At 34.2% G+C, this 15,668-nt stretch overlaps 2 protein-coding genes across 3 annotated transcripts; one reads left to right on the forward strand and one right to left on the reverse strand.

Moving 5' to 3' along the window:
• Nucleotides 1–3,140: 3,140 nt before the first annotated feature.
• LOC11410686 (FBD-associated F-box protein At4g10400) lies at nt 3,141–7,829 on the reverse strand. Of its 2 annotated transcripts, none has more exons than XM_003628518.4 (5): nt 7,331–7,829; nt 5,022–5,445; nt 4,799–4,948; nt 4,392–4,680; nt 3,141–3,448 (listed from the first exon to the last, which is right to left on the reverse strand). In XM_003628518.4, exons 1-4 carry the CDS (start codon nt 7,774–7,776, stop codon nt 4,393–4,395), a joined length of 1,308 nt encoding a protein of 435 aa, XP_003628566.2. In that variant the 5' UTR covers nt 7,777–7,829; the 3' UTR covers nt 3,141–3,448; nt 4,392. The 2 variants fall into 2 exon arrangements, with proteins under 2 accessions (XP_003628566.2, XP_024628280.1); XM_024772512.2 differs by having other exon boundaries at nt 3,141–3,451; nt 4,403–4,680; nt 7,331–7,828.
• Nucleotides 7,830–10,595: 2,766 nt separating this feature from the next.
• LOC11411000 (replication protein A 70 kDa DNA-binding subunit C) lies at nt 10,596–13,052 on the forward strand. The gene is made up of 9 exons (XM_024773015.1): nt 10,596–10,745; nt 10,864–11,131; nt 11,222–11,318; nt 11,400–11,473; nt 11,599–11,683; nt 11,761–12,048; nt 12,140–12,257; nt 12,352–12,540; nt 12,642–13,052. Exons 1-9 carry the CDS (start codon nt 10,596–10,598, stop codon nt 13,050–13,052), a joined length of 1,680 nt encoding a protein of 559 aa, XP_024628783.1.
• Nucleotides 13,053–15,668: the final 2,616 nt, after the last annotated feature.

A 15,668-nucleotide genomic window follows, 5' to 3' on the forward strand; every position in this document is an offset into this window, starting at 1 on the left:
TTAAGTATACCACGTGATGCCAAATTAGATTTAGTAGGTAGGCGATCACGGAGCAGTCGCCATGCAAAGATTGACACCTTTAGAGGAACCTGATTATGCCAAATTAGGTCGGCAACCTGAGTAACCTGCGGTACCTCCTGAGTTGTGAGCATATAATACACAGAACGGCCAGAATAAACGCCTGAGGGATCTGGTAACCACTGCCACACATCATAAGAAAGAGCCTGCAAAGAAACATTAAGTAATAACATCCTACACTCCTCTAAAAGATCCTCCTCCCACAAACTCAATTTTATATCACCGCAATTTAACCGATTATAATTGGAGCATTCAATTAAGATAGGTCCAAACTCAAAATTTATACTTACGTTCGATTAAAACAATTTAATTGAAAAACTAAGAATTTTACTACTGAGTGAATATTTCTAGATAAACCAGGAAATTAACGAAATCTAAAGAAAGTGGCAGTGATGAAAGCTGGTGGTTCAAACCACCACTTTTATATCATCCTCTAATTTGTGACCATGCTTCGCCAATGAAATTGTTTCTTTTTCCATATAAAAAAACCAATAAAACTGTTTTAAAGATGGAGCTGGGGGGTGGCACACCAAGCCCAACCAAAATAATAAAAGGCAAAAGAATTAACAAAATCGAAAGGAAGGTAACAGTGATGATGCTGGTGGTTCAAACCTCCATTTATATGTCATCCTCAAATTTGTGAAAAAGGATGATAAATTACGATTAAATAAAATAATTTTTTTAATGAATAAAACGATTGATTGCGAGAAAAATAAAGATAAAGTGAAATCCCTCAATGATATATGCTATTTTCGGTTTATAATAAGCAGATAGCACTTAAGTTACATTGTGGTTTGAGATATTAGTGATATTGATCAACCACAATGTTACAGGTGAAAAAACAACAAAACATCCATATCACCAACCACTTGCGGGATCCCTCACATTAATCTACACATGTGTTAATTTCTTTTATAAATGGACACTAAATTAAAAAAAAAAAAAAAAAAAAAAAAGTAAATGGAGGGAACTGAAACTCCCTTCTAACACACCACACATTCTAGCTACCAGATGGTAGAGGAAGTGTGGTAAAATGGAGACCACAGAAATAAGTATGTAATCTGCTAAATAAAAAGACATAAGTAAGTAATGTAATGGACCATGACCAGTATCATTAATTTCATTGTCATTTTGCAATGAATGGCAAAAGGACAAAGGACAAACTATTATTTATTTGTTAGAAGAACTTTAAGAATATCTTCTCTTTCTGTCCCCTAAAATAAAAAATAATAATAAAATATTCTCTTGCTACATGCTATATATATCTCTCCGACTCTGAAAGAAGAAAATCACATATTTATAAAAAGCAAAAAATGGCAAACAAAGATCCCATTAAGCTCCTCCTTGTCTCTTTTCCATTTCAACGACACCTAAACCATCTTCTTGGTCTAAGGAAAATCTCTTGCTGCAAGGGGTGCATCTATCATCTTCACCACAACAGAAACAGCCGGCACAAACATGCGAATTGCTAACAACATTGTTGACAGAAAGAATGATAAGGAATATACAGATATGATCCTTACATTGTGCTAGACATTATTACAAATGATAGTAATGAGAGAGAGATTTAGTCAAGCAATCTGTGATTTGGTCAGCTGTACGTAGGAACATAAGCTATTGTGATTTTATCAAGTTGATCTCTTACATAATGAACATCAATTTCAATGTGTTTGAAACGAGCATGCATAACCGGATTGGATGCAAGTGCCTTAGCACTTAAGTTATCACACCACATGATTGGTTTTCTTGGTAATGGCAGTTTGAGTTCATTTAGAAGTGATCTGACCCATGTTATTTCAATTGCCAAATCAGCTAAGGCCCTATATTCAGATTCAGTGCTAAACCTTGACACTACTCTTTGTTTCCTTCAAGACCGAACAAGAGGGACTCTATTTTGAGTAATAAATGATGGAAGCCTATTTATCAATTAACAAGCCTTTTTATAAACAATAAAATAATGTTTTTTCGAAGCAATAGCACCAATACATTTTAATTTGTGACCGTACGTAATAGTTTCCAAAACTTTTACCTCTTCTAATATTCATATGAGCTAAAATAGAGATATTTTCGTAGCTCGGGCAAATATATCCTTAAGAACGGTGCCTTAGACTATAATGGTTGCGTTTTTGCACGTGACTGGGTTACATATCGTCATTTGATACATGAAGATCACGAGTGATTGTTTCTGACTTGAAGTGTTGGTGGACCAACATTTTCCAACTTTTATTTGGTTTTTTTGACGAATTTGTTTAGAAATGAATTTGTTTAAATACTTTTGTCCTCAGATCTAAGTCAAACAACAGCTTATTTCATCAGTGTATAATAAATGCTAAGCATAGTGCTGACTCTATGGAATACCACATGTTCTACCTACCTGATGATGGGGAGGAAGGAAACAAGTGGTATAGATAATGTAGTAGTGGATTAAAAAATAAGGACCACATGTTCTACCTACAAAACCAATATCATTAATTTCATTGTCGTTGTTGTAGTAATTGGACAAGAACAATTATTACGTGTTAGAATGCTGCCAAACCTGTCACACTTACACACTTTTTTTTTTGGTCAAATATACTTGCACATTTTACTTAAAAGGTTCGGTTGATTGTTTATTTCCCTGGTCAAAAGTAATATAATTTTTCGATCAAATGTTTTTGACCTTTATAATACGAGACTTTTTAAGTTTCTTAATCCCTAACTATTAAAATCAAAGGATTCAGAAGTCCTAGCTCAACTGGCAAAATGCTGAAATTGTTAGGCCGGATGCCATGATCGGGGTTCGAACCCCGGTACCTCCATTTGTGTGTGTAAGTTTATAATGGCTTTGCCATTTCGTCTATCTACTAAAAAAAAAAAAAAATCAACAAAAAGGTTCATAAACTATGAAAAATACGTCAATTTAGTTTCTTAACTATTATGAAAAACACCCAATTTTGTAAACTAATGAAGGCTAATCAAGGCTATAGATGGACCAATTAACACAACTAGCAAAACTCAGAACACATCCAAAAAGAATAAAACATGTTTATGGGTAATTATCACTTTGTCTTTCTAAATTGAAATTTGTTAACTTTGGAATCTGATTGGCTTTTTTATTTATATCAACTCAATTATCACAACTCGATGATGAATTCACCAATCCACCACAACCACACCAGACATAACAATGCCAATTGAAAGTGTTGAAATTTTTATATGCATGGGAAAATTCACAATTCAGTTTCACATTGATAAACAAAATTGACATACACAAATCTGTCACAAACAATATAGCCGAAAATATATCCAGCATCTTCAATTTTGTTGAAGAGTCGACACGAATTAAGATCTTTTAGCCGGAAATCATCGAGATGATCTATGAAGTCAGTATCTGCATTTGAAACCATCAATGACATATCAAGTTTAGAGAGGTTGCAGGAGTTGGTTGGAAATTACAAACTGTGATTATATCAATTATATAAGAAAAATCTGATACTTAATACTTCGAGCAAGCATGGAGAAGCTGATATACTTGTCAAGATGTAAATTATGAATATAGTGCACAATGGATTAAAACTTATTCACTTTATTCTTGAAAATTCAGTAATCGACATTAATCCTAATTCTGGAATATTGACTTTATGCATACAGGATAAAATTCCTTAAGCACCAATTCATAGGATATGAATGTATATTTGCATTTCATTAATTTCAATCTTTGACAAAACCAACACAAACGCCTCTATGTGCTCTAGAATTTTAGCTTTCAAAATCCAATTACAGTGATAAATGGTGGCTGTCTACATATCTATAGGGGTTGAATAAACTACTTATAAGTTGATAGCACCGAGTACTGATCAGATTAATAAGACCACTCCATATCTATATAGAATCATAAATATGCATCCCTTCTTTTAGGAACCCTAAATTGATTTGCTTATATTTCTTCTAAGAACCTTGCAAATAAATAAAAAAATCAACATTATGATTTGACTATAATTCTAATTTCTAAGTATTCATCTCTAGAACAAGGATAAGTAAAAGAAATGAAATTCTTCTGATCAAAATATGCTGTGCCTCAACTTAATAGCATCGACTACTTTTCAAAAATACCAATTATCAATCGAAAATAACTTAATAGCATCCTCTACTGATACTCAAAATGAAAATTACATTAACATACTCAGTATTCATACCATAAGACTTCGACAATTTCAAAGATATCATAATCATAATATAAGGCATGTGTAACTGTTAGGAACTTAGAACTAATGCTAGCCTTAATCAACTTTGAATGAGTATGACAGATAAAAAAAGGCGGTGAGAGTTTTCACCTTAAAGAGAGACGGCTGGGTCAAATTTAAGTTGGCAGGTGACAGAGCCCCTTGGTATATCAGTTAATCTTTTGACAGAAAGATACTTATTCGTTGTGTGCATTGAAGTATCAACAAAAATAAGCATTGTTTGCAAAACAAGTCCGTTCCTCAGAAGATATTCAGCAAATGTAAGCTCGTCTTCAAATCCTTGATATCCTTCTATGTGAATATAGGTCAGGTGGGATTTGAGACATTCAGGAACCGTTGTTGACTCTGGCTGCCATGTTCTTAAAGGTGATAGTTTCTCCTACCAACAACAAGAGACAACATCCCTCAAAAATATATTTTTGTGTATAGATAGATACATACATGCATACATGAACATACCAAAAATTGATTTAATTAAACTTGAGAACTCAACAAACCTTCTTGCTTTGAATTATGAGAACTTGAAGCATCTGGCATTTCTCAAGCACGTTGACCAAGACATTCGAGTTGAAACAGGGAAGAATGAACTTTAGATGAAGTAAATTGCGAAACTCTGGATAGTTTAGAACAGTGGCATGAAGTGGCGACTGGTTGTACGTGATAACAACAAGTGATGGAGCAAAATTAGTACAATACAAACCATACAAATAAAAACTTCACCTTAGATGTTGAATGACATGAAAGTAGATTCATATACTCTTTGTGATCTCGGAGGTGTTTGAGAATAGGGTCGACAAATTCGCTTTCAACTGGGGAAAAGACGTCAAGAAATGCTTCCATCATACTGTGGAAATGGCCAATGATGCCCAATTCGGTATTTCCACGTACATTAAGGTAACTCCAGCTCCAGGTGAAATTGTCAGTGGTGGATTTCGATCTCTTGGATCTGGAGGAAGGTGGAATGAGAAGTTTGGTGACATAGTCTGGAGGGTCACAGCAAAAGTAACCATCGAAAATTTCCAGGCTGGGGCAGCCAGAGAGTAAAGCAACTTCTGAAATCATAACGCCTAAGTCGATATATAACATCTTCAGTGATGGAAAATGAAATGCAGAATGTTCATTGATATGAACTTCACACTCAAGTCTGTGGTGTTTTGAAAAGAAAAACAGGTTATTGATAACATTGTATATCTATTTGTTTACATGTTAGAAAAAGAATCTTATTTGGGAAAATAATTTTTGTCAACATAAAAACAAATGTTCAGATATTACAATTTTCTTTTTGGAGCATAAATATAGATAAGTATTCACTGACATCGTTAAAACATGAGAATCTTGCCAATTTCATAGGATAAAACAACAAATCAAGGTTTAATAACAATTTTGGTCCACTACTTTCAACACTAGTCACATAATTCACAGTTCGTGCTAGTACGCGGTACACAACAGGGAAGAATTCGCTACGTATAGGAGTATATAGCTTCGGTACGATTCGGTTCGTGGTACTAATAAATATAGTGAGCTATAAAAAAAAAAAAATAAGAAAAGCATTTTTTTTACTAGACTTCTTAAACAAAAAAAAATATTTATAGATTTGATTAAAAAAAAAAGTAGTTTAGTTAAAAAAGAAGAGTTTAATAGCAGTTTTAGCCCCCTAACTTTTTCAAAGTTGCGATTTTGGCCCCCTAACAAAAAAAACTACAAAACCGCCCCCTTTTGGCCCCCAAGACCAATTTTGACTCGTCTACGCTGACGTGGCATCCTAAGTGAGTTACCACGTGTTTTTTTTTTGCCTTAGGGGACTAAAATTGTTATAGTTGCAAAATTTAAGGGGCGATTTTGTAGTTTTTTTTCTTAGAGGGCCAAAATCACAATTTCATGAAAATTAGTGGAAAAAAACTGTTATGCTTATAAAAAAAAATGGTCCGACAGGAGAAAAGACCAATTTGCACAGTAACCCTAATTTTATCATCTTCCTCATCTGCTCAAACGTGAAACACAGCCGCTACCATAGTACCCGATCCAATTTCTTCTACCATGTTTCTCACACTCTACTCTTTATTCGTGTTCTTCTCACTCAATCTTCAACTCACAATTCTCCCACTCACTCTCACGGTGTTCGTTTTTGCCGGTACTCAGGGTTTGTTTGTTTCCGCGAATTCCACGTGAATTCATGCCGGATTCGGTACTCGCGAATTGGTATAATATATGCGGTTTGGGGTACAAACCCTCAGCCAACAAAAAAAAAAATCACACACTTTTGGTAAGTTTTTCTTAATTGGTATGGACAATGACAATATACGTAAGATCTGAGATTCAAACCCCGGCCATCACAAAAAAAATCACACACTTTTGATCGTTCAAAAGATTTCTGTTCTAAAAACTGAAAATTTTTACAAGTTATTTGTAATTTCATGAATGTTGATCAGTCATCATGTATTCGTCCAAAAGATTTCTGAATTTTTTTACGGAGTTATTTGTAATTTCATGAATGTTGATCAGTCATCATGTATGTCGTTAAAAATATAATTTATGAGTTAATTAAGTTTTTAGTTCCTATAAATATGTGCAGTTTTGTTTTTATTCCCTATAAAAACAAATCACAATTTTTAGTCTCTACAAAATTTTCATTAGTGTTTTTAGTCCCTGTTAAATTAAATTAAATGTTGTTTAATTATACTTAAAAATCAAATATAAAACTTTAAGTATAATTAAACAAATTTTAATTTAAGAGGGACCAATACATGCTTATTTAGAACATTATACAAAGTTCCTCCGCAAAAAGATAACTCAAAATTTTTTTTATTAGATCCAAAGTTTCATTAATATAATAAATGTGATGTATGACTGAAAAGGTGTGATTTATTTTTATAGGGACCAAAAAAGGTATGACTAAAAAGGTGTGCTAATGCAGGTGTTTTTAAAACAGAGGAATCAATTCCGTAAAGCATACTACGCTTTTGATTTCATTTGAATCTAAAATTGCAAAGTAACAAAAGAAACATGATTTAATGATGATGATGATTTACCTGAGGGAAACAAGATTTGTGCAATTGAGTAAAAAGAAAGGAGGGAGGGTTATTGCGGAGTCCTTGACGGTGAGAGAGAGTTCTTGAAGGTGAGGGCCAGTGGCAGCATGGATCCACAATTGAATACAGTCGAGTAGAAACATGCCACCGAATGGGTAGGTGATAGTGAGATTGAACTTTTGAATGTCGCGTGCTTTGCGGAGGGCGAGAACAGCGTTCACGAAGAATGCAAATTTTCTAAACAATTCATCAGACACGGTTCTGTAACACAGCGACTCGTCGGAGAAGTTGAAGACTTGGAGATACTTCCAGAGATAGCGCCACCGGCGAGAGACTAGAGTCATCGTCGCAACGGAGGTTCTAGTGGGGAGAAAGGACATGATATGGCACAGGAGTGAGTCCGGTAGACTGCTCAGTCTGTCTTTGGCTGATTTCCGTCGTGCCATCGTCGTTTCCGTGAATTCTTCCTTCAAAGCGTGCGTGGTTATAAACTATGAATGAGTGTGTCTTTCGGTTTACGGCAATATCGTCGTTTTGTTATAAACTACCCCGCGTTTAGCCCAAATTATTTCGCAATCAAATTTGAAACCAAATCATTTATTATATTTTTAAGGAAATTCAAACCAAATCACACCGTTGACGTTTTTGAATATTATTATCATTTATTATTATTATTATTTTTTATGCCAAAACTTATTACTATTATTATTGGAAGAATATTGTTAAACATGTTTTATGTTTTTTTTTTTACTATGAGTTAGATATAGACAATGCATAAAATATTCAAGGTTCGAGTTCAAACCTCAGACGCCACAAAAAAAAAACATGTTTTTTTTTAAGTAGAGGTACCGAGGTTCAAACCCCGGTCATGACGTCCGGCCTAACAATTTCGGCATTTTTGTCAGTTGAGTTAGGAGATTTGAGACAAACATGTTTTTTTTATCCATGTAAATATTTCGAATTTCATTTTTAATTTCTATAACATAAAATTGTAGGGTGTGTTTGTTTCAAGTGTAACAAATTTATTTTTAGGAATAACATTCCTTGGAATATAAAGATAGGAATTTTATTCTAAGGTATTTAGAAAAAAGATGTTTGGTTGACATTATAATTCCAAGGAACCTTAAAAATATGGAATATAATAGATAATTACACGTAATTTTATTCTCACCATTTTCTTTGGAAAAACTTTTCTATTCCGAGGAACATTTATACCCGGAAATAAAATTTAATAAACTTGCAACAAACATAGACACATGCATTTTTATGATTTTATTCCCAGGAATCTACAAATATAATTTGAAACAAACACACCGTAATTGCTCTCAAAAAAAAAAAAACTCACCGGTAGTTTTATTTTTTGCAAAATTATCCGTCAGTATTTTTAGTATTGTAAAATTTTCTATCAACAATTTTGATCCTAAAAATGCTAAAAGAAAATGTTACAAGATTAAAAAGTTTAATTTTATTTGGTAAAGATTTAAAATGAAATTATGAATATTTATATCGACAAACGTATATTTAACCCTTGAAAAAAAAAAAGATAGGCTCATTAAATCTTAAGACAGAGCATAATTAAACACAAAATAAGCTCTAAAATGATTTAATTTGGTTACGATATCACTGAGGAAATTGAGTAATAAGGACAGGAGTATCAGTAGGAGCAATGACAAGGAAGGTTGAAAGGAGATAAAGAGCTTTTTATTTTTTATTTTTTTGACAAGAGGAGATAAAGAGCTTTGATACTAAATATAACGTCTCTGAGATAAAGTTCTTGATTCGAGTTTTTGAACTCAACAATGTAGGATGACCTTTTTGGAATACTTTTCAATTCATTTTTTAATTGTAATTATCTACCAATGCAACTGTTCCTCCCAAGTTAACATTTCATCTTATCACATACCTCTACAAAGTCATTATAAAGCTTGAAAAATCTAGTAGCACAAAAACTAGAATCTAAGGAAAAGAGATTGTATTCAATCTTTGGTATGTCTGATGATCTTTTAAAGTCTTGCCTTTTATGCATCTAAAGCATGATATAAGGAAAATTATCACATAACTCAGTGATGTCTATATCAGATGCATCCAACACAAGATTTTTTTTTAAGACATAAAAATGGAATAAATTAATATCAGTAGTGAACCACCTAAGTACAAGATGTACTAAAGTATCAACCTTAGAAACAGTCAGTCATACAATGATCATACAATGAGGAGACAAAAACAAAGGTCAATCGATACCCAAACATAATAAAGGGTCCAACCACATCTTTGAGAACCGTACATAAAAGTGGCCTTATTAAGCTTTAAGCCACAAAAGGAGTAAAATTTAACCTTTTCTACTAGTTGTTCAATGTTGGATTGGATATTATTATGAAGTCTGTTGTTACGTTCATTCCAAACCAACCAGGCACAAAGTAACCATATAAGTTGAAGAAATGATTGACGAGCCTTCAAGTGACCTGTAGAGTGAGTAAACTGAATGAAATGGTCATCAATATTAAAGGGGTCAACACCTGACATTCCGATCCAAGACCTAATATGATGTCACGCATCCAACACAAGACTAATGTCTTAACATAGTGATTGCAACCAGTTCAGCATCTATAATCTTAACATACCGAGCTTCGCTGTTCCAGAGAGATCTTTCCTGTAGAAGGGGTTATTTGTGCTAGATCCAAACCATCCATTGGATTTATGAGTTGGAAATTTATGTCGTGTTGCGGTGATTTGTGCTAGATCCAAATCCTCCATTGGATGACTGAGTTGGAAATTTACGTCGCATTGCGAACTGTTTTCGAAAGCTGCATTAGGAAGGAATTGTGGCGTGTGTACTGTTATTCAAAAGCTGAATTGTTTAGACTACATTGGGAATTATAGATCTGGGTTGTATGTCGGCTTGTGTGCTATTATTCAAAAGTTGCCTCTTTAGTAATTTGGTCATTGGATTTTTCGTGTGTTCCAGATGGTGATACGGATTTTGTGCAAAGATGGTGGTTGAGAATGTCAGGTATTGGACCCGTATATGGAATTATTTCGAATGTACTTTCTTTTGGTCTCAATAATTTCTGTGTTGTGGGGTTGGTTTCATTTCAATTTATTGGGGTTTTGTCTTCTGCTGTTGATTGTGTTTTTGTTTTATTGTTGATGTGTATGTCTCTTGAGTGGTATTTAAGCGTTGTTTGAGTAGTGTTGAAACCATTCACCTGTTCTCTGCATCTTGCTGCAAAATTTCCCCGATAAGTTGCTTTGTTGTTTGGTAATGATGGATAAGTCACTTGATTTGGTGAATGACATTGTACCTGGGCGATTAAATTGGAGGATTAGAGTCAGAGTGGTTCGTATGTGGGAGGTTCCAACTTTTCTGAAACCGAACCAAGCTAATTCACTAGAGATGGTTTTATTGGATCAGATGGTGTGTGTAACTGATTGCACATGACATGTTGTGTTCATTGATGTGTGTTTTGTTACGCTGGGTGGTCTTTGGTGACCAGGCTGATGTTTTAATATTTTTTTTACTTTTGGTCTTTCAGGGAGTTAAGATTCAGGCAATTGTTAGGAAGCAACTTATTTATGTCTTTCAGAAGAGATTGCGGGAGGGTGAGGTGTATAATATATCATATTTTTCTGTTGCACCAAGTACTGGATCGTATCGTGCTGCCACGCATCCATACAAGATAGTATTCCAGATGACAACTAAAGTACAATCATGTACCAGTGCAACCATTCCACTGTATGGGCTCTCTTTCACGTCCATTGTTGATGTATCCAATCATACGGTTGAGTATGATTATCTGGTTGGTATGTTTTTCAATCTTTTGTGGGTTGCTGGATTGAATCATTTAATGTGTTTGATGTCATTAAGAATTAGTTTGGTGTTTCCTGATACAGATGTCATGGGGCTGGTCACTGCCGTTTCTGAAGAGAGGGAGTATGTGAGGGATGGTAGTGTTACTAAGATGATTATCTTTGAGGTGACGGATCACAGGTGAGTAATGTTTGTTTGGGTACGATTCTCAGCTTCTATTTTTTTGTTGTTATATCTTGATTCAATTTTTTACGTGTTCAGTGGCAAAATTGAATGTGCTTTGTTCGGAGAATATGTTGCATTGTGGAATGGATTTGTGTCTAAGGGGTTTGAAGGTTTGCCTGTTGTTGTTGTGCAGTTTGCGAAAGTTAAAATATTTAGAGGTGTGTTTGATGTTTGTATTTGATTTGTTCGTGGTTGTGTTAAAATGTGATTACCGAGTGTCAGTGTTTTTTTTTAGACAAGGCAACTTTGCAGAATGTTAAGGGTACCACAAGGCTTATAGTGAATCCAGATGTTCCTGAGGTTATTGCGTTTAAAGATCGGTATGTCACATTTTATTTTGCAGTATTTAATTCAATACTCATGTGTATTTTAATGGCTTTTTTATTTTGGAATGCAGTTTAATTGGCTTAGGTATCCAGGTCCCTCCAACTTTGACCGTTCTTGGTGGGCCATCAAAGCCTTCTATGGAGGAGGAGTTTCTGCGTATGTATCCTAAGAAGACCATATCACAATTGTTTAATTCTGAAGAGGATGGGTTTTTCGTTGTTAGTGCTATTGTGAGTGGCTTTGTTGAGGGGGAAGAATGGTGGTATCCTGCTTGCAAGTGTCATAGGAGTGTTACTGCAGATTCTGGTGCATACTACTGCAAGGGTTGTGATAAGCATGTTATACAAATGGTTCCTAGGTAAGATATCATGCTTTGGTAGTTGCTCAGTTGTACCTTTTTACTTTTGAAAATGGTTTTAATGTGGTATATTTCTCTTTTTTCTTTGTAGGTACAAGATCAAATTGAGGGTTGATGATGGTACTGGGGATTCTGTGTTTGTGTTGTTTGACAGTGATGTTCATTACCTGCTGGAGAAGCAGTGTTCTGTGTTGGTCGCGAAGTCTAAGGTGTGTGAATTAACTGATTTGTTTGTATGGTTTGTCTTGCTGGATTATTGTCTTATGTTGTTTGTGTTATTATTTTCACGTCTTGCTCTTATAGGGTGACGATGTTGGATTTTATCCTCCTGAAATTGTTATGTTGAAGGGAAAGAGGTTTCTTTTTAAAGTGGATAAGCCTGTTATATCTGGCGGTTTCTTTGATGGTTCCTACAGAGTTAAGAGGGTTTGTGCTGACAGTAGTATTGTTGCAAAATTTGCTATGAATGGATATAATTACACACCTACTGAGGTTGCTTATGTTTTTTCTTGATTGTTGATAGTGAGTTGTTATGTTGTGTTTAAACATTAATCAGTATACAAATTGATATATGTATTATGCCTATTGGTCAGTCTATTCGTAAGGGGAAGATGGTGTTTGATGAGTGTTCTCCTTCTCCTCTGGATGGTGGCGGTGTTTCGGTTGGTGTGGCTGACACTGACTGTAATGCGGCATCTCATGTTTCATTGGATGGTGATTTTAGTTTGGCTGATGCTGATATTGCTTCAAGCAACAGTGAGTTTTCGCTTTCTAGCCCGGATGCTCTTTGTACATTAGGTGATGATACAACTAACTCAAACACGATCGGAGCTGAGCACCTTCTTGCTGAATTCACCGGTACTCCTGAAAGTGAAGATGATGACGAATCCCAGGCTGAGATAGAGGAACTGAACTATACAAAGCGAAATCTGGACAGGGTCTTTGATGTTGTGGACGCTGCTGAGGCTGAACCATCTGCGAAGCGTAGGCAGCCTAGGAAGTGATTTGATTGTGTTTGATGACTATAATGGGTTTATTGTAGTGATTGTCCGTTGGTAATAAATTGTAGTTCCCATGTATAATATCAATAATTAGTATATGTGTAATTATTTCCTGTTGATTGCCTGAAGGCCAGTCTTGGTAACCACGGGTGTTAGGCATTGTTAGCCAACTATAAAATAGTGAAATAAGCCTATCCATGCTCCAGTGGTTGTGTCATGTTGGTCATTATGTTAATGTTTAATTATTGTAGTTCCCAATTTTCTTCTTTGTGGTGGCTCATAAATTTGACGTTTTTTTTTTTTTTTTAGAATTTTATAGGTCTGTGTGTGGAGTATGACTAGGGTTTATTTTTCAAGATAGTGTATTTAACGGTAACATGTCTTTATTTATAAAGGTAACGGTAACAGCGAGCAATTTTTGGTGATCAACTATATGTAGATAAGTACGCTAATTTAGTTATATGGTAAGTAGTATTTAAACTTAGGCTTTTAGGTTCCGAATTGAAAATTATGGGTGAGATAAATATTTTCTTCATCACTACCTTCTATCTTCTTTCGTCATATGAAATGCTTAAATTCCATTTAGTTGTTCCACTTCAAATTTTAAAATCTTTTTGTTATTAATTAACAATAATATATCAAATAATTGATGCATCTGGTATATAAATACATTACTCATCCATGAGTTTACTATATTGATAATTTTTATTGTTGGCGGTGTATATAATTTCGTGCTTAATAGATGATGATTTCTTAAGTAATTATATCGAGAGGTTAATATAACGGTCAACTTGGAGTCAGTTTATTAGTGATTGTACGGGTAATAGTAAAAGTCACTTTCCTTATTCCTTTATATATACCATCATCCTTCCTTATTAATTATAACCATTTCCTTACAATTTCTCTTAAAAATGTTTAAAATTGCTAGGTATATTCTTCTCTGCATTACTCTACTTGTCGTTATGTTGTTCATGATTGTTATCTTCAAGATTGATGAAATTGGAAGCATTTTTCTTGAATTGGTTATCTTGGTTGTTTTTCCATTGTTGATCATAGCATGGATCATTACAAGTTGTCCTGATATGGATGTAGAATGAGTGATTCTTTTGTGTCTCTATATAGTTATTAGTATGAGACTGTTTATTATAATTTATCCATTTTAAGCATGCTTTATTGCCTTCTTTCAGTTAGGGTTGCTCAAGAAGGATCAGCATCCCGGAAGAGTGGCACCTTCGGTAGCCATATGCACTAATAATGTTGGCAATTAGAGTATTTATTTTGTTTTGAGCTCAACCTCATGTATTTGTCCCTTTCTAAATAAGTTGATCCATTATGTAGTTATTGCTGGAAACTCATTTCATCATCTCAATTGTACGGTTAAAAAAATTTATGGAATAATGCATCCAATTTGCTTTTGTTTGTCTTCGTTACATTGTAGCTGAGGTTGACATTGTAGCGTGTAGACTATAGTTTGTGGATGGGGTTACTCAATACTGCAGCACTTGCCTTTAGCCCCTTAGTTTTCAATAAGTCTCTTTTAGTCGTATTCCATTATTTAAAATTTCGAACTGAAATTATATTTGGGTCCACTACCTCATTCTCATCCTTAACCAATTGCCCCAAAAACGTGCATCATATTGCGATATTATTTTTAGGTCTAGGTACGTAGGTCATTTAAAATAGTAGTAGTCATCCCCGGGACATAACATGTAGAATAGTTTTTTCGGACATCATTTGACGTATCCATAATTTTTTAATGAGTTTTGTGTGGATTAGTATTTTTAGTTCATGAGACATCACAAGATAATAAAATAATTAAGACGATTAGCGGTTTTCGTACGGATGATCGTTTATTGTTTTAGTCTTAATTTAGGAGAAAGTTAAATATATATCGTTTACTTTACGGATTTTAAAAGATGATTGAATTAAACTCCAACGGTTATGAATAGTGTCCGCAACGGTAATAATTATTGTGATAGTGATTTAGATTTATGAAAAAGTTCTATATATATATATATATATATATATATATATCACATTTGTTTGTGGTTTTGGTATTATTTTCTCAACATATTTCTTGACATAGAATGTCTAAATTCTTTCTTCTTTGCATCATCGCACTCATTGTAGTTTGGTTGTTGATTGTCGTTGTTAACGTTGACGAGATAGACACTATTTATGTTGGTGTTTTTCTTTTAATCTTTAGCCAATTGCTCGGATTTGCTATATTTATCACCTTTTGTTAGTGTTACAAGGTTTGAATAGATAGTTGGTGGTCCGTAAAATAGTTGTGGGCGATTCAATTGTAATTTTCGCTTTTTATAGATTGCTGGAGTGGGAGGTGTAAATCTCATTGTTAAATGTGTTTGGGTTTGAAGACATATGTATTTTAAGGCCCAATACTTTGATACTGATTTTAGAACCCGGCCTGTTGACCGTAGCTGTGATTTTAGGGTTTTATTGTCCCTGTTTCTGCATGCCCTTTGAAACTGTTTGTGGATCTTTGGAGTATCCGACCACATTGTTATCATCTGCAAAATGGAGGATTTTGACTTCGAGGGTGTGTAAGTATTGTATAACCCAATACTTCATTTTTTGGCTTATGTCTTTAAATAAATA

This window comes from Medicago truncatula, chromosome 8, assembly GCF_003473485.1.
Source record: "Medicago truncatula cultivar Jemalong A17 chromosome 8, MtrunA17r5.0-ANR, whole genome shotgun sequence".
In the NCBI taxonomy this organism is placed as follows: domain Eukaryota; kingdom Viridiplantae; phylum Streptophyta; class Magnoliopsida; order Fabales; family Fabaceae; genus Medicago; species Medicago truncatula.